This window comes from Polypterus senegalus, chromosome 16, assembly GCF_016835505.1.
Source record: "Polypterus senegalus isolate Bchr_013 chromosome 16, ASM1683550v1, whole genome shotgun sequence".
Taxonomy (NCBI): domain Eukaryota; kingdom Metazoa; phylum Chordata; class Cladistia; order Polypteriformes; family Polypteridae; genus Polypterus; species Polypterus senegalus.
Window position 1 is genome coordinate 17,617,548 of NC_053169.1, and position 20,137 is coordinate 17,637,684.

General features: G+C 40.3%; 1 protein-coding gene across 2 annotated transcripts in view; it reads left to right on the forward strand.

Moving 5' to 3' along the window:
• rasgrp3 (RAS guanyl releasing protein 3 (calcium and DAG-regulated)) overlaps positions 1-20,137 on the forward strand; it is a 188,186-nt gene that overhangs the window by 130,551 nt on the left and 37,498 nt on the right. For both annotated transcript variants that reach the window (XM_039738329.1, XM_039738328.1), the window contains exons 7-12: positions 179-352; positions 674-790; positions 4,358-4,633; positions 12,812-12,892; positions 17,127-17,240; positions 18,834-18,949. In XM_039738329.1, the coding sequence (XP_039594263.1) occupies positions 179-352; positions 674-790; positions 4,358-4,633; positions 12,812-12,892; positions 17,127-17,240; positions 18,834-18,949 (878 nt within the window). The remainder of the gene's footprint in view (positions 1-178; positions 353-673; positions 791-4,357; positions 4,634-12,811; positions 12,893-17,126; positions 17,241-18,833; positions 18,950-20,137) is intronic.

Here is a 20,137-nt window from a genome sequence, read left to right on the forward strand (position 1 = left end):
CGGAGCCACCACTCCGCCAATAAATTGTGCAAGTGTCTAATATGCTGTGTCTGTTTTGGTGATAATAGTTCAAATTACAGGACATGTCTAAAAATCTGGTTGCTATTATATTAAAGAAAAGGGAAGGTTCTGTGTTTACTGCTTCTATGAATTGTTTTTCCTTTATGTCTTATGTTAGTTTACAGATTACCAAAGCTATGTAATCCATGGCTGTCTGGTGGACAACCCCACACTGGAACGCTCCATTGCCCTCTTCAATGGGGTTTCTCAGTGGGTTCAGCTCATGGTGCTCAGCAAACCTACGCCATATCAAAGGGCAGAGGTCATAACCAAATTTATCAATGTGGCACAGGTAACGTGGTATCTTTTTATGTTGCATATGAAATAAAAATTTAAAGACTCTGTAGAGTCCTTGCATTGAGAAATTTTAAAATATCTTTGATATTATTGCTTATTTGACAATATCTAATGCTTTATTCGTTCAAATTTATTTGTGGTCAATGCAAAATATGTATTAAGCAGATATTGATTGATTGATTGAATGCATTGTTGCAAAAAACAATGAACCTAATTTAATAAAAATTGTACGCAAGTTTCTCTGTGACACTCCTGTCTGTTTATATGTTTGGAGAAAAAAAAAATGTTTCCTTTTTTTGTGGTTCTGTCATTGCAGAATCTACTAAAGCTGCAAAACTTCAACACACTGATGGCTGTCGTGGGGGGCTTAAGTCACAGTTCTATCTCACGCCTGAAAGACACTCATTCTCATCTCTCAGCAGAAGTCTCTAAGGTGGGAAATGGCATTTGGATGCACACACACTGTTTTCAGACTAGAGTGCAGAGGGACGCTAACTCTGACACTGGTTGACGATTAACCAAGGGTCAAAGTGTGAGTCAGTGTTGGAACTGAGAAGCAGCTTCGTAATAGTAATATAGCACCATCCTTGTGTCATATATCATCTTTCAAGTATGTGTACTTCACATCTGTTTAACAGTGTGCACTCCTAGTAAATGAAGAAAGAGCAAATTACCCAGATGTATTACCCTTGTAAATTACCGGATCATTCTAAAAAATATGTTTGAATATTTTGATATGCTAATATTTTTGACACCATAGCTATACAATACAATACAATACAATTTATTTTTGTCTAGCCCAAAATCACACAAGAAGTGCCGCAATGGGCTTTAACAGGCCCTGCCCTTTTGACAGCCTCGACTCTCTAAGAAGACAAAGAAAAACTCCCAACAAAAACCCTTGTAGGGAAAAAAATGAAAGAAACCTCGGGAAAGGCAGTTCAAAGAGAGACCCCTTTCCAGGTAGGTTGGGCGTGCAGTGGGTGTCAAAAAGAAGGGGGTCAATACAATACAATACAATACAATACACAGAACAGAACAAATCCTCAATACAGTTTAAAAATAAAAATTTACAAGTATGGAGCAGAATTTAACAGTAGATGATATCCCATAATATGATTTGGATTTGTTTAGAGTCCTGGAAACCTCAGCCATCAAGCTGCCTCACTCATTTGGCCATTCCACAGCTAAAAACAGTGCTGGGCCAGCCAATCCGATGAAAGGACCCCTCTTTCCCATGATTCCTGCGATCCTCCATCAGGGATGACTTTACCTTAGGCAGGCAGAACAACTTGGCAGGTGGGCTGTGGCACCAAGTGCCACATTGGAGTACCGAGAAGAAAAACAGAATAGGTGAGGGTTAGTAACAAATTATAACTGTCATGTTACTTATGTTTTAGTGCTAATGACTAACAACAGAGATGCAGTCTGTACAGTGTGAACGTTACCTGGGCACAGACAGGCAGACATGTTGTTTTCCACCACCGCACGTTTATTTACAATACTATTTACAATATTTACAAGTGCACACAAACCCCCACAAAGTCCTGGCCACACAATGCCTTCTTCTTCGGGCCGCCTCCACACTCTCTTCTGCTTGCTTTGTCCTTCTTCCACCCGACTCCAGCCTCGAATGAAGGGAGGCGGCCCCTTTTATCCACACCCGCATGTGCTCCAGGTGCTCCCCGGCAGTCACCCGCCGACACACCCCAGTGTGGCGGAAGTGCCGGCTGTCCTCCCGGAAGCACTCCGGGTGTCCCTGCTTCTCTTCCCCCCAGCACTTCCTGGTGTGGCGGAAGTGCTGAGGTCCAGGGCTCCCAAGGCATCAGGGCGCCCCCTGTCGGTGACCACGGGCCCCTACAGGGTTGGGCTTCCAAGCCCTTAACCCGTGGCCCCCAAAACAACCAGGGTGGCGGCCCTCACGTGATCCCAAGTGGGCGCACGCCCTCTTCCGGTCCCTCAAGGCGTCCCGGCCGGGTCGTCGCCCCTGGTATCCCTGACAACAGTTAATCGGTAGCTCAATGGGTCCTTAATGGGTTACAATCTTTTTGCCTTCCATGGTCATTTTCAATTTCGGGGAACAGCCAGAAGTCGTAATAGAGCTACTTTAATAGTTGAAGGGTAGGGAAATATATAACGTTTTCCCCTTCCCTTCACAAAACTGTGAGTTAAAATGGGAAAGATGAGAGCAATGGGGTGAAATTAAGAAAGGGATAATTTAGATGATTTACACAAAGAGCGATTCTCACTTCCAGAGTCTACTATTATCAAATCTTAGGGTAGCAGGAATCGATGGGAATGGAAGTGGTACATTCATTAGCACTGCCTAATAGATCCAGTATCGCGGGGTCAAATAATGCATTTGGGCTTTACTTGTATCAGGCTTAGGCTACTCCACTAGTTTCCCTTGCACTTCTCCAAAAGCCTTTGGTTTAGATACAGCGGTAATTCCAAATAGGATCCTGTTTGGGTCTGGAAACCTGTTTTTTTTTTTTCTGCTTCACCATGATCCCGAACCGGATTAAATGGGGCTGAGGGTGTTATAAAGATGTGTGGATCATGTGCAGGAACAGAAATGACCTGTTGGTTAGGGTTCTTCTACTGTTCCAAACCACTATGCAGTATATATAACTGAAGACCTCTATTTGTATTCATAGTGAAACAACTGTAGAAACTGAACGGGTAGTTTGGTTAACAGGTCAACAATACAAAGTGTGATTAAAAACATATGGTAAATGTTTTAAAAAAGAAATGTTTATTGCAGTAAAAGATTTAAAACCACTACTCACTCTCAAAAGGCTCTCCTCCACTTTGAATGCACTTATCCCAACGCTCCTGCCACTTTGCGAAACAGTTCTGGACGTTTTCTTTCGATAGTTTCTTTAGTTTGCCTGCCTGGATGTCCTCAATGGGTTGCAATCGTTTGCCTTTCATGGTCATTTTCAATTTAGGAAACAACCAGAAGTCAGACGGTGGCAGATCTGGCGAATAAGGTGGATGCGGTCACAGCGTAATGTTTTTATTCGACAGAAATTGTTGTACTAGAAGGGATGTGTGACAAGGAGTGTTGTCATGATGAAGAATGAAACCGTTTCAACATTTTCCTCGGTTATTAATGTTGAAGGACTGATCCCGATCCTGATCTTTCTTTTCTTGTCTTCAACCAAGTCAGATCCATTACAAAATCGATCAAACCACTTAATTGTCGGTGCAGTGTCACCATAAACGAATTTTAACATCCGATGGGTTTCCTGACATTTTTGCAATTTGAAACAAAATTTCGTGTGAATGCGTTGCTCGATATCCATTATTAATGATAAACTTGAAAAACACGCTTGAACTCAACAGTGGCTCACAAACGACTGACGGCATCACTCGTCAGAAACCCGTCACAAACTGGGCTCTAGGATGGACACGTCAGAACCGGCATTGAATTGTTTGACGTTGCTCTTGGATGGTCCTCTGCATCAACGTTCACCGAACTTTGTGTTCACTCCTCGTATACATTTTTTAAAAGAAGATTTGATGGGAATGCTTACTCTTTCCTCCTAGAAAATGCCACAAGAGAGCCCATATTTTAAGTATGAAATTTGAAGCACATTTTTAAATGAACACAGATTATTTTAGACATAAGCATAATACATTCCTCTGTTTCAATCTCTTAAACAAGTTGCTAATATACAGTAGAGTTAAGCACATGGATCAATTAGAGTGTTTAATCTGGTTCAGTGGTTAACGCTGTTTTCTCATATGCAATTCATTTATTGTTCTAATGGCACTGCCTAATTCCAAAACGTGCAATGCACCGTATTGTAGCTAGATTTCACTGAATTGTTTTACTAAAGAGTGTTGTCTTACGATATTAAATATTAGTAATGTTGCTGATAATTTAAAAATGGTATTTTCTCAGCTTATTTTTGCTGGAGTTCCTGGGTTGTAAAAACAGGGTTGTCATTTTCGATGTTTGACTAATGGCCGTATTTTGTTTTCCTCCCTGTAGTCCTGGAGTGAAATGACAGAGCTGGTTTCCTCTAGTGGAAATTATTGCAACTATCGAAAGACTTTTGCTGAATGTGAAGGGTTTAAAATTCCCATCCTGGGAGTGCACTTGAAGGACCTGATTGCTGTTCATGTAGTCTTCCCTGACTGGATTGATGAGAGCAAAGTGAATATTGTAAAAATGCAACAACTTTATGTTACCTTCAATGAGCTAGTATCACTACAAAACACCGCTGTCCAAGAGGAGCCTAACATGGACTTAATACACTTGTTAACAGTAAGTGATTTTCTGTATCCTCTACACTTCAAGGCAACACAAAATATCGCTCACAAAAACCATTCTGAACACAAACCTGTTTTTGATTATAAGTCTTGATTTTTATTGAATGGAGTGATAACTTCCTTTTGTCTGTTTTATAAAGAAATGGTTATACGGTTACAGCGTATAGTGAGAGTGAGAGAGGGCCTGTTCCTGTATAATACGATACTCTCCCACATGCAATAGAAGCCCGAGAGTCCTGCTTACTCACTTGGATTGAGGAGTTGTCTTTGGTGCGGCTGGATAAACTTCACTGACTGAACCTCCCTTTCACAGACAGCCTCTCTGTGCGAGGACATGAAACGGCCCTGATCAATTTTTCACTGTTGACATATTTATTATTCAGTATCTAAGGATTTTTTTTCCCCATGACAAACATTTACCTGCAAAGCCAGCCATAAGGAGAAAATCAAGTGTGATGCGATTATTTGAGGTGAGATAAAATGGTATAAAATGAGTCTTTAATTAAATGAGTCTTTCCGCTTTTAATGCAATTGGTAAAATACAATGAATTAGCGACTTGTTTATGAAATACTCATATCTCTCTGATTTGTGCCTATTAACAAAAGTAATGTCTTTGCCTCTCTTTATATATGTTGGTAGCAATTTGCTGTATGTTTATATCTTCTTATATAATACGCTACCGTGGCTGTCCGTTTGTCTGTCCAGGATTTTAAATGACTTGCAAACCATTTGACCTGAAATTTGGTGCACAAATACTACGTGACGTCTACTATCTGCTCTCGGGGGGGATGATTTTTATTGCTCTTTTTATTTTTATTTTATTCAACTCTCGACAGCAGCCAGCAGGGCGGTTGTGTGGTGCATGCATACGGGCGCCGTTCTCATCCCTACCACCTTCACTGTCACTTCCTCTACCTCTTCATATCATCAATCTTTCTTGAGGCAGATTGAACACTTGAGTTCCAGCTTAAGTGAAAAATTAAGAAAAAACGTACTAAGTAAATGCAACACAAACACTGACTTGATCAGTTTTAACACGAACAGATGCAGACGAAAGAAGAGAAGAAGCGGGCCGCAAGGGTGGAGAAAAGAAGATCTGCTCAGGAAGCTGCAAGTGCATCAAACACTGAACAAACGAATGATAAACGTACAGAGAAAGAGTAAAAAAACTATGTCAGGTGTATTCACTGCACGTTATCGTGCAGTCCGCCACTACTGGTTATCAATATAAATAGAAATATACATAGCAGAAGTACAAATTCATGTACAGGGTGAGGCAGAAAGGACGGGCGTTTTTTACAAAATCACAAAATTGTTAATTCTTTCTTTAAAAAAATTTTTCTTAAAGAACTTTATTGAAATATTTATATTGAAATAGCATTTGACAATTTTTGAGGATGGAAATGCAGGTCTAAATGCAAAATACGGCTTACCGAACGATTACTGCGACCAAGTTCAGAAGAATGCTTCCGAGAAGATCGATTTGGACTTCGCAGCAGGGCTAGTCGTACGCTTTCCACATTTTCAGGGGCGTGCGTGTAGCCCCCGGCGTCTTTTGTTCATTAGTGTACCTCGTGTACGAAGTGCTTTAACCCAACGTAGGATAGTCTTACGAGCGGGAACAGCTTTACTTCTGTGGATATTGAAATGGCAACAAAACTCACACTGAACTGCGGGAATAGATTGGTTGTGATTGGCAAAACAGTCATACGCAAAAACATGGTGTTCTATCGTCCACGGCTCCATGGCTTCAACTAAAAAGAAAATAAAAAAATGCTAAGACTTTGCGAACCTAACGCCACCTGCCGCACATCCGTCAATCCACCTAGTGGTGAGTTCATATCAAAGATGTCCGTCCTTTCTGCCTCACCCTGTATATTAATTGAAAACAGTGAATTTTGATTTTGCACACAGCATAAATCAATATATTATTCAAGAAATGTATATCTAAAGCATATACTTATTTATTTGTAAGGGCATAGATCTCACCCAGTGAAACAGATAAGAGCATAAAAGTCAGGGCTGGATCACTTCTTAATGTTAGGTGCCGGGAAGTGGACTCTTGGCTTCTCCTTATGCAACTTATAAATGTGCATCTGCCATAGTATGCATGAGCTCTCATCTTCTTAATCAAATTATATGTTAGTGTACGCTACTACGAGAAGAAAGAGATTATACCCTGCGATGGAAACCCAGGCGACAGCCAGCCCAAACCCCGACATGAACACACAAGTACAGTCCTGGGTGAAAATAAAGGAACGTTTTTATTATAAATACCTCCAAAAATGTTACACAAGCACAAAAGCACTGGTTTCTCTCTCTCTCTCTCTACAACATACTCTCTCTCACCACCGCACTGACCTCCTCCAGTCAAGCCTTGCCTCTCTACCTCCCAGCTCCGACTCGCCTGGATAAGGAAGTGTGATCCCTTTTTATTACAGACCTGGGAGTACTTCCGGTGCCAGGGTGATTGCCCGATTGAAGTACTTCCGGGTCACACAGGAGTCCATCATCACAGTAAGGAGCCTGTTTCCCTGCCACGCCCTCTTGTGGAACCCTGTGACCCCACAGTGTATGGATAAATGGCAGCAGTCCTGGATATCATGCTGGGGGATTAAAAACTCCCCAGCAGGAGGGACTGTTCGTCCATCTCTTCTTTCCGGGTCTGCTTCCTGTTTCCTTCCCGGCCTTAATGCCTGTCCAGCCCATGTGACATCTACAGGCCTGATACACAATTTTATTTGTTTTTCCTTAAGTTAGAGCAAAACTATTATTAAGAGTTGTTAGCAGACAGAGGTTTCATCCTGGGAACTTGATAGTGCCCGTGTGTAACAAATGGTACACTCATGTGCCATTGGACATGTATGAAATATGAGTTTCCCAGTGGGGAAATGTCATGTGAATATCCTTTGAAGTGTTAGCTCCCAGTGGGACCATTCTTGGTAGACAAAGTTACCCAAATTAACCAAGATGTGATATAAAGTTGACCTTTCGTCTCTTTCAATAAAAAAAAAGCCCTTGAAACACTTCGAGAAATTAGAAAAGAGCTTCAATCAATGCTAAACAATGACCAAACACTGAGAAATGTATTTCCTGAACCTCCCCTCTTAGCATACATACAACCACCAAACCTTCAGCAACTAATTGTCCGAAGCTCCCTAAATGAGCCAACAGGAAATGGCACATCTCCCTGCCTACAGAAAAGATGCAAAATGTGTGCCCACATTTACAATACAGACCGTATAGTTATACCACACTGCCGAACATCACGTAAAGGGATCGTTTTCCTGCAAATCATCTAATGTGGTCTACCTAATTCTCTGCATGAAATGTCCTGACACTGCTCTCTATGTGGGAGAAACTGGACAAGCACATATGAGATTTCTTCAACGGACATGCTGAAGTTTCATCTGTGCTTCTCTGGATTTCTTCTTAAGGTCCAAATACATATTTTTAGGTTGTTTGGAAACTTTAAATGAACGTTGTGTGAATATATGAGTGAGGGTGTCCTTCAGTGGAGTGTTTTCTTCAAGGTTTGCTTTTGGCTTGCGTCTCCTTCTACCAGAAGGAGCTATACATTGCCTTGACCCTGTATAAAAAAAAATATGGTCTGAAAATGGATGGATGGATGGTTGCTTGTAACTGCAGTTCACAACCATGAATAATTTTAAATGCAAATCATCACGTTATATCAAGACTGGATTTTATGTGTTTAAAAATAAGGAAATAAAGTCTGTTCAGTGCAATCAAGTAAACTGCATACTGGCTGTAAAGGAATCTCTGTTAGAACTCAGAGCTCAACACTTTTTAATTTGTTTGGTGCAAGCTCAGATGATCAAGATGGCAAACCAATCCATTTCTGTCCAGCTCTACCTGTGGTACATTGGTGGAACAATAGCAGAGTGTTTAGTGCTGTTGCACTGGAGCTCCTGGGACCCGAGTCCAAATTTTTCTCAAATCATTACCTGTGCATTCTTTATGTATCTTCTAAGATGTCCTCCAACATCCCTAAGACTTGCAAGCTGCGTTTATGGGAAGTTTTAAAGTGGTCCTTTATGCATAAGTGTGAGCCTGTGTGTGCATATGCCCTGCAATGGAGTCTTGTGTTGTATGTAGCTCTTCGGCCATCAAGGGCTCTGTTTACAGTGGACACTTCAGGTGATAAATTCACAGCTTTTTGAATTAAAGTAGCCAATTTGTACAAGTGCAGTAATTCTCAGCAACGTTTTCTTATACTCACATCTGCCACAGAGTTACACAGCCACGACCTTGGGTTTGCACTTCACCGACGATTCACCAATCCACACACAGTACTCGCTATAGCCCACCCTCTCAACCTTTACAGGCGAAAATGGCAGTTTTCATTTCAATGCATATTTCAGGCTGTGTGTGGTGTCACTGAAAGAAGAACAGCGAGCAGTTGAGGCGCTTTTAATGGGGTGAAGGGGTAACCAGGGTCCAAAATCCAAAGGAAGTTTCCTATGCAATATGGAGAGAGTGTTTAACCATGGCAGAGTGTTTGCAAATGGATTGAGAAGATCAAATATGGTCAGCCAAGTGTTAAGCATGAAGAATAAGTGGGATGCCTGTTCATGTCTACTACCAATGACAACAATGAGCAAGGCCGTGCTATGATTCTGACAAACTGACAAAGGTCTCCAGGTTTGAGTCTTAATACCACAGCGTAACTGTTTTTCACGTCCTCCCTTTAGAGAAGAACATGCAGACCAATCGGAGCACTGCTGATGTCACCCAAGCTTCGCCTTTGCTCGCACCCCTTCTGCACCACCTGACCTATTAATATCTCCTTTACAGAGAAACGTTATGACCAATACAGCATTGCCCAGTCTGTGTCTTTTGACGAAGCTCCTTTTCAGTGCTAAAATATTCACAATATAAGAATGATTTGACCCTCTTAGAAATACATCCCTAAGACTTGCAAGCTGCGTTTATTGGAAGATTTAAAGTGGTCCTTTATGTATAAGTGTGAGCCTGTGTGTGCATATGCCCTGCAATGGAGTCTTGTGTTGTATGTAACTCTTCGGCCATCAAGGGCACTTCAGATGATAAATTCACAGCTTTTTGAATTAAAGTAACCAATTTGTACAAGTGCTGTAATCCTCAGCAATGTTTTCTTATACAGTAATCCCTCGTTTATCACGAGAGATAGGTTCCACAATAACTAAATTTCCGCGAAGTAGGGACACCATATTTATTTAATTACTTAATGTGTATTTGGACGTTTTTAAGCCTTCCCTGTACTGTTTACAACCCACCCTTCACTCTCTTAACAGTTGTCCCTGTTATTAATAAATATGAAATCGGTAGATACGTTTACAGTTACTGTATAGCGAAGTACACGTAGCTATATATGACGTGATGATGGTGATGAATATGCTGTGCAGTAAAAATGATGACGATGAAGGTGATGATGACATTTACTGCGCAGCCGATGACTGTATTTTACATCTTTTCAGACGGCGGTGCCATTTCCTGGGGCACCTCTTCCACGGTTTCCGAAGGTGTATCCGTAGTAGTCGTAGGAACTGGCTCTTTTTTGCGAGGCTGCAAAAACATTATGATCAGAAGTTGCTGCCGCTGCTTCTTTTTCCGGTCGAAGAGCAGCTTGTAGGCGGTCATGACGTCGTCGACCTTGTTGCAAAATTGGACCGATCGAACCATATCGTCGTCCCATTCCTGTGACTGCTCTTGCAGATCCTTAGCCAGTCTGCAGCCACAGCCGCGAACGTTCTCCCTTCCTTCAACATATCCAGAAGTTTCACCTTCTCAGCGATCGTCATCATTCTTCATTGGTGTTTAGGCTCAGCACCAGCCTTGGAAGAAGGAGCACGTTTGGGAGCCATTGCAGGGGGTGAAAATTGAAGCGAAGTTCAACACAAAGAAACCAAAAAAAAAATCACACACAGTACAGTGTAAAGTAAACCGCTCGGCGAGAAAGCTTGAAGCGAAATGGCCGCGACAGAGAGACAAGGGGAGGTGCTGTGGAATCTGGGCATCAGTCAAAGCACCAATCACGGGCCCGATTAGAAAGCGGGAAGCTGTGATTTGTCGTCTCCCTCCCATGTACCAATCACAGCCCGTGTTACAACGCACTTTGTCACCGGACTTGTTTTGTTGTTCTTAGACTAGGAAATACTACTACTATATTTAAAAACCCGCGAAGTCGTGAATCTGCAAAAAGTGAACCGCGAAGTAGCGAGGGGTTACTGTACTCCCATCTGCCACAGAGTTACACAGCCACAACCTTGGGTTTGCACTTCACCGACGATTCACCAATCCACACACAGTACTCGCTATAGCCCACCCTCTCAACCTTTACAGGCGAAAATGGCAGTTTTCATTTCAATGCATATTTCAGGCTGTGTGTAGTGTCACTGAAATAAATGAAGAAGTAAATAAATAAAGTACAAAAATACTGTATATTTCATGAAACATTTCATTATTTATGTTCACATATCACTGTGTTTTCATGTATTTATTGTAACATTCACAATATGTTTTTATTTGAGTATTTAATTTTGTCTAAAATATTCTTCCATAGGCTAGCCATGTGCATATATAATGTAAGGAGCTATAATTTATATTGCACTCTGTTACCGTCTATTTTAATGTGATCTACATAATCGCTTTAATATACTGTGACCTGTGCATTTTACTGCCTGTGGATTGACACTGTTAAAAGAATGACCTAATATCTAATCACAAGGTGATTTCTTTGTTAATCATAAAAATCTAAAAATGGTAATTGGTTAGTGCTTTGAATTAAAGGGTGTAAAATATTTTGGCTAATCTGTCAATGCAATGAAATATCTTACACTGTAGATCTGTTTTCCCTTTAACTGTACTGAATGCACAAAGCCCTTTGAACTACCGTATATACTCGCGTACGAGTCGGGTCTTGAAACCCGAAAAATTGATCATAAAATCAGACCCTGACTTATACGCCCATTCAAAAATGCGACACTTACATACAATCTCACACGAGTTTCTCAGACACATCGAATTTTGTTGCAGCAGCGCAGTTACCAATTTCTTTCAAGCACTACAACATTTAATTCTATAGCACATTTTTATACACACAATGGAGCTCAAAGTGCTTTACATGATGAAGAAAGAGAAAAAAGACAGTTTTAATTATTTAACATAGAATAAAAGTAAAGTCCGATGGTCAGGGAGGACAGAAAAAACAAAGAAAAACTCCAGACGGCCAGAGAAAAAAGAAAATCTGCTGGGATTTTGAGACCACGAGACCACCCAGCCAGCCCCCTCTAGGCATTCTACCTACCATCAATGACCTCAATCAGTCCTCATGGTATTCAGGGTTCACATGGAAGAACTTGATGATGATGGTTATGTAGACCTCTGGCCTTCAATCCATCAATGTAGGGACATCACGGTGCTTTGATCAGGTGGTGGTGGCGCAGATCACCACCACAGAAAACCGGAGAAAGAACAGCAGAGAAAGTAGGGGTTAGTACGGATTATGGAGCCACCATGAATAATAATGATAATTAATTGAATATACAGAGCATCAGGATTTAACTAAGATGAAGCTATGAGAAACTTCAATGACTTTTAATTTAATACCAGCGTCATATTTTCTTCTGATCGAACGCTCCATCGTAGGTAAGGGATGCTCTTACGATGAAAGTGTATAAGGGTGTGAGATACAAAAAACACAAATCAGTGCAAACATCAATTTGGAATAGTTTGGGTATTACCGTATAGTCACGTAGGCACAATAGGGAGAGAGAGAGGTTAGGCGCCAACGCTGATAAGGGCATTGCTGCACCCACATAGAAATAAAAAGGCCGTGTGCTCCGTGGTTACTCTCTCAGGTGGGCATTAGCATATCGTAATCTCTTGGACCAATAGCGGGAGTTTTACACATTCAACTTATTTGACCGACATTATAAAATACCAGAAATTATAAGGCAAAATCAAGTCGCGACTTATCCACGAGTATATACGTTATACATAATTTCCCCAAAGTGTATAAACTACATCAAATAATTATAACATGACATTCCAAAAGCTACTTAACCCTACTCAATGTAATGAGCAATCAAGTACTAGTGTTCTGTTTTAATTTTGAGTCCTTTTAAATTAATTTCAAGAATAATTGTACACAGTATTTTTTTTTTTTCCTAGCTTTCATTAGACCTGTATTATACTGAAGATGAAATTTATGAACTTTCATTACTTCGGGAGCCTCGCAATCCCAAATCCTTGGTAAGACATTGTTTCTGTAAATTGAAATATTACTCCACAGCAAAATTTCAGTGTTCACAGACTAAAATGGGTCCTAAAAATGTTTGCCCTGTCTGGACATTGTGTGCAATCTCTTAATTTGATGCTGATTCTCTTTATCTACCAAGCTATTGATTTATCATAGTTACTAGGTTCTTATCGTCCATGTTGTATTAAAGTATCACTGTATAAATTAATATTTATTTTATATAGCATGTTTTACAAAGAATACAAGAATAGAAATTGACAGCACTAAGACATTGAGTTAAGTAGGGTTAACAGTGGATAAAATGGAGGACAAAGTACATGACAAGTTAATTCAAACCATCATGATAAACAACAGGGTAAAACACAGCGGGTACACCTAAAACTGTTGACTGCAATGTGTCAAGCCATTAATAAAGAGGAAAAAAAATATGTGTTTTATTAGTTTCCCTCAGGAATCTGGACAATAGCTGAAGTTGACAAATTTTAGAACTGCTTAGTGTCTCTTCTACAGGATAGCTGCTGTTGTACTAACAGAGTTTAGGATTTTGAGTTTTAGTCTAACTGCCCTGTGGTGGGCTGGCGTCCTGCCCAGGGTTTGCTTCCTGCCTTGCGCCCTGTAAGTGGCTTGGATTGGCTCCAGCAGACCCCCGTGACCCTGTAGTTAGGATATAGCGGGATGGATAATGGACGGATGGATGGTTTTAGTCTAACTGCACATATAATTTTGGAGTACTAGTCTTTATCTTGTTCTCTGTTGCTTTTCATGTTTGCACCTTCTGATTATTCTCGTATGTATTATAACTTGTTTTGTAAGTCATCTTGAATAAGGAGTTCTGCTAAATAATAATAAGAATTATATATCTTCCCTGCGGTGGGCTGGCGCCCTGCCTGGGGTTTGTTCCTGCCTTGCACCCTGTGCTGGCTTGGATTGGCCCCAGCAGACCCCCGTGACCCTGTAGTTAGGATATAGCGAGTTGGAAAATGACTGACTGACTGACATATATCTAAATAAATCCTTTCAGTCTGCCTAAATTGTATCGATTGTCTTATTATAAAAATCAGGTCATTAGATTACATATGTTCTTCACTTTACTGAAAGAAAAGACATAACTTCAGATTAATATTGTATCCAAAGACTGAGTATGGGACAATTAATTAAAGATTTACTTCAAAGCACAAATATTTCTCTGGATAAAAGATTAGTGTAAATGAAAACCCGCAGGTTACAGTGTTATTTTTTCAGAAGGTTGTAGCACCCATTTATATTTGTACGAAAGGTAAGGAGAAGAAACCCTGTGTTTCAGCTACTTAAATTATAGCACAGAGTTTCTTTTATAAAGAATTACAGCAGCAGATAATAAATAGTGTGTTCTCACAGCTCATAGACGTACATATTTAGTCCCTGAAGATGAACCTTGGGAAAATTATATTCTCCTCCCATAATCATCTGAATTTCCTTCCACTGTTTAAAAACGGGGTTTTAGAATAACTGGAATTGACTTTGTGTAAAGTGTTTGTATCTTGTCCAGGATTATACAGCAATGCAGTACTAGATGTATAAATAAATAATTCAGTTCATTTAGATAGTAGGAGGAACTTTTTCACTGGTTGAAATGACAGTATTAGGTTAATTTGATTGTGCTCTCTAATTTGACTGACTTACTGTTTGTACTTCTGAAAATGTATAACTATTGCATTTCAAAGACTGGCCTAATCTGAGTGTATGTAAGCCAATGGTTCCTGAAAAGGAGAGGTACAGTATGTCATCTGGATGGAGTTCCTCTCTAAGTAGTTAATTTTACTGTTTAGGAACAAATAGCAAATATCCAATGAAAAAAGGCAAACAACAGCAGCGTCTTTATTGAAATAGCTGGGGTTGAATGCAGAAGTTACGGTCAACTGCCACTCAATGACCCTCAACACATACTGTGGGATTCCAGATCAAACAACTGACTTTAGAAATCGCATGATTTTCTTCTGTTTCTTTTTCTTATCTCAGACAAATCAGTAAAGAAAAAAGCACTGAAGAATTTTAAAACCCCTGGCTGTTGATGTGTACTTTCCTGATTATTGCTTGCAGTCACATCAGCACATTGTCTTCTTTTTTTTCTTCTTTTGGCTGCTCCCATTAGGGGTCATCTTCTTCCATCTCTTCCTGTCCTCGTCATCTTGCTCTGTCACCCCCATCACCTGCATGCCCCCTCTCACCACATCCATAAACCTTCCTCTTTTCCTCTTCCCTAGCAGCTCTAACCTTAGCATCCTTCTCCCAATAGTGGTGTGGGAGATTTTCTAAAATCGATGAACCCATGACTGGTGAGAAGTACAGGGAGATTTAGATTCATCCTGCTGTACACTACTTTCAGGAAAACAACTCACTGGCAAAAAAATATATTCTTTCCTGCATGGTAGAGACCCCCAAGCACACTGCAAGTGAAACACTGACAGTATTAGATTGGACAATTCACAAACCCAGCGTCTATATTATTGAAGCTATATGAAATTACTTGAACAGGGAGAACAAAAAGCAGCCAAAGCCAGAAGTGGCAAATTTTACTAGAATCTTGGAAGATTTACAATTTGATTGCTTGAAACTAAATATATGGCGGTATGCAGATTGCTTCAGTTTTCCACTTTAGGAGATGCTACACAATACCAAAAATGCAAGATATTCTTGTTACTTGTTATTATAGTAATATCTGTTGATATTTATTCTTATACTTATACTATACTAGCTGCGTAAGCCAGTGCTGTAAATAGCCCGGGGAAACTATTGAAATTGTCACAAAATAAACTGAAATGTAAAGATGTCAGGTAATTGAAAGGAACTACTCTGGGTGTCTCTCTCCTAGGAGGATTAATTTTGCCGATGTGCTCGCCTCGCTTGTGCATTAGCAGCGATAGGAAAAGTAAAAGGTATACCGTTTTGCCGATGTTAGCGGCTAACAACAACAACATTTATTTCTATAGCACATTTTCATACCAATGGTGGAGCTCAAATTGCTTTACATAATAAAGAATAGAAAAATAAAAGACACAATAAGAAAACAAAAATAAATCAACATTAATTAACATCGAATAAGAGTAAGGTTCAATGGGGGGACAGAAAAAACAAAAAACTCCAGACGGCTGGAGAAAAAAATAAAATCTGTAGGGATTCCAGACCATGATACCACCCAGTCCCCTCTGGGCATTCTACCTCACATAAATGAAACAGTCCTCTTTGGATTTAGGGTTCTCACGGAAGAACTTGATGATGATGATGGTCACGTAGACTTCTGCCTTTCAATCCATCCATCATTGTTGGAGCATCATGAAGCTTTGAGTAGGTGGTGGTGGTGCAGGCCGCCACCACAAAGAAACCGGAAAAAGAAACAGAAAAGAGAGTAGGGTCAGTATGGATTTTAGAGCCACCATGAATAGTTATTATGAGGAAATTGAACATACAGAGTATCAGGATTAAGTTAAATTAAGTTAAATTGAAGTTCTAGAAAGGCCATGTTAAAGTCATGTGTGTTTTCAGCAGTGTTCTAAATTGCTCCACTGTATCAGCCTGGCGAATTCCTATTGGCAGGCTATTCCAGATTTTAGGCGCATAACAGCAGAAGGGCCGCCACTTCTTTTAAGTTTAGCTCTTGGAATTCTAAGGAGACACTCATTTGAAGATCTAAGGTTACGATTTGGAATATAAGGTGTCAGACATTCTGATATATAAGAAGGGGCGAGATTATTTAAGGCTTTATAAACCATAAGCATGAATTTTAAAGTCAATTCTGAATGACACAGGTAACCAGTGTAGTGACATTAAAACTGGAGAAATGTCTTCGGATTTTCTTTTCCTAGTTAGGATTCTAGCTGCTCCATTCTGCACTCGTTGCAAACGATTTATGTCTTTTTTGGGTAGTCCAGAGAGGAGTGCGTTACAGTAATCTAGTCGACTGAAAACAAACGCGTGAACTAATTTCTCAGCATCTTTCAGTGATATAAGCGGTCTAACTTTACTTATGTTTCTTAAGTGAAAAAATGCTGTCCTAGTGATCTGATGAATATGCGATTTAATAGAGATAGATAGATACCCAGCATCTCTCCTCTGCCCATGTCCAAAACAGCTCATTAAATTCATTATCTATCTTGTCAAGTTACAGGCATGAGGTTGTTGCTACCATTTGAATTGTGTTATGAATTTGAAATCAATATTGTAATAAATCCTCTTCATTTCTACCAACAGCCTACCTCCCCCACATCACCAAACAAACCAGTTGTTTCTCTGGACTGGGCAACTGGTGTTGCTCCTAAACCTGACCCAACAGTCATCAGCAAGCACATAAGAAAAGTAGTTGATGTGAGTAAACATAAAAAATGTGATATTACGTTTATATTTTTTTCTTGTTCAGGTTGTGGTGCAGGGGAAACATCACTCATGAAGGTGAATTAAGTATCCGTCTTTTACAGGACATTGTAGGTAACTGCACAGCTGCTGGCACCATTTCACTGCTGTTCTTAACTGTGGCTGCTGTTTTCAGTATATCGAATGTGTGTTAGATGTTTGTTGTATATTACAATTGGAACACCACTCTTATGTGGCATCCTTTGGTGTGTTGCGCAGATATGTGGGCTCTTGCAAGGCCAGTTTAAATTCATTAAAACCTGCTTGTATGCACTACATACTCCTGAACATGAATAGTTGATATAATGGAAATAAGAATTTTTTTATTACAATATGACTTTCACATATGGGGCGGCATGGTGGCACAGTGGTAGTGCTGCTGCCTTCAAGTAAGGAGACCTGGATTCGCTTCTTGGGTCCTCCCTGCGTGGAGTTTGCATGTCTTCCCCGTGTCTGCGTGTCTGCAGTCCAAAGAGATGCAGGTTAGGTGCATTGGCGATCCTAAATTGTCCGTAGTGTGTGTGTGTGTGTGTGTGTGTGTGTGCACGCCCTGCGGTGGGCTGGCATTCTGCCCGGGTTATGTTCCTGCCTTGCACCCTGTGCTGGCTGGGATCGGCTCCAGCAGACCTCCGTGACCCTGTGTTAGGATATAGCAGGTTGGATGATGACTGACTGACGTTCACATCCATTATTGTATGAAATAATTCTTTTCTGTAAACTCACTGCTCTTACATATACTGTAAATTCTGTTTCTTCCTGCCAAGCATTATAAAATAGTGAGGCGGACAGCTGGGATGCCCCTTTGACACTGGAATCAGGGTGCAGCCATAGGATGCACACTACGTCCCCCAGAACGTGTGGTGGCAGCCCTCCTGGGTTACATCAGGGCCACAGGCATGGGACGTCAGGGCTCAGTGGCCACCACCAGGGGGAGCTGCACGGCTTAACGAGCCTCTGTGGGCTGGAATGCAGTCACACCCGGAAGTGCAGCCTAATTAGGCCAATTACCACCTGGAGGAGCAATTCCGGGTGGGCTATAAAAGGAGACAGCGGCCACTACTCAGGGCGGCAGATTCGGGAGGAGGAGGAGGAGGACGACGACGACGCTGCCTTGGAGCAGTGGAGGAAAAAGAAGTGTGTGTTTTTCTTTTGGTGTCTTTGGGACTGTGTAGGGCCTGCGGGACACGGGGAAGAAAGAAAAATACAATTTTTCACAGCCGAAGAAAAATAAAAGCACTTTATCTTTGATTTTTTACCTGTGGCATAGATGTCCGTCTCTTGGTGTCGGGTCGACGCCTATATAGCACCTTTGCCACAATAGGTTGCCACACACATTTCATACAAACATTTATAACAGCAGTATTTAATGTGTAGGCATAAACAGTCTGCATGCATGATTCTTTTATAGCGTCCTTTTGGCAATATACTCAATATGGGACTTTGTGTTTCTGAATAAAAAGGTTTACATCAAAATTTTTGAGCTATATGCTATTTTAAATGAAATTACTGACCTAATGATTACATTTGTCTTTTTGTCTTCCTGAAAAGTCTGTGTTTAGGAACTATGACCATGACCATGATGGTTATATCTCACAGGAAGACTTTGAGAGCATCACAGCCAACTTTCCTTTCTTGGACTCTTTCTGTGTTTTGGACAAGGACCAGTAAGTTTGTTTGTTTAGTTTTTTTTCATTCTTAAATAATTACTGATTAAATGTGCATGTGACATTTAGGAGGCGCTCCAAAACACATGTATCACAAGAACCTTGTCATGTGAGGAGAAGACACAGCTGGTGTGTCATGTACCCTAGAGCAGAAACTAAACTTCAGATAAGCTTATTTAGTCAGTGAATTGCTGAGGCTTTTTTCTTTTTGGGTCACGCCTTGCAGTCTTCATATTTTAGACTGCAATCCAAAGAAAGGTTTCCTTTATCTTTATACTGAACACCAAGCTTACTTTGGTATTGCTGCATGCAGAATGTATAGCTAAATTATTATTGTCATGTAAACTTTTGATATTCTCTAAATTGGAAATAAAACTTATAGTGAATGATACAGCCTACCTAATAATCAACCGTTATTATTAATATGTAAAAACAAGATTAACACAACTCATGATATATTATAATATTTATATCTATTATACAGTACATTTTTCTGCTGTGTGCCTTTTATATTGCCTATACTGTATAGTACGAGTGTGGTCATGACGTTTATATGTTTGGGCTTAGTCATACAAGTAAAAAAACGAAATTTGTATTTTCATTTTGTGTTCCAGTGGTTAGAGTCATTCGGGCAGAATCGCGACTCTTACGCATTTCCGTATTACTTTTCTGGCAATGTTGGGCGGGTTCACAATATAAATCCATCCATTCAACCATTCATCCATTTCTAAACCCACTTATACTGAGCAGAGGTCACAGGGTCAATAATGTCAAATAAAAAAGTCCTATTTTGTACAGTATTATTAAGTGTGAATTTGTTAGCTACAACATAGTATTTCGTTGCATGTTATAAAAGAGGGTGTCAGGGACCTCTGGATATGCGCTAATTCGCAGGGTTTAGCTAACAGAAAGCCGAGTGCAGGAGTCACGGTCAGATGACTGGCGATATGAGACTGTTGAATTCCAGTATTTTATATTTATTTAGCGTAAAAAAAACAACTGAAACAATAAACAAACAAACATACTGAAGATAAACCAATATGGCGGAAAGAAGAGTCTGTCGTGAACAGGCAACCACTTCTGGTTGAGGGCGTGACCTCATTAAATTTTCTTACACATGTAAATCAAAGTTTTATGGCACAGGTGTTATGTACTGTATGCCTCTCTATTATTAAAGAAAATCTTGAG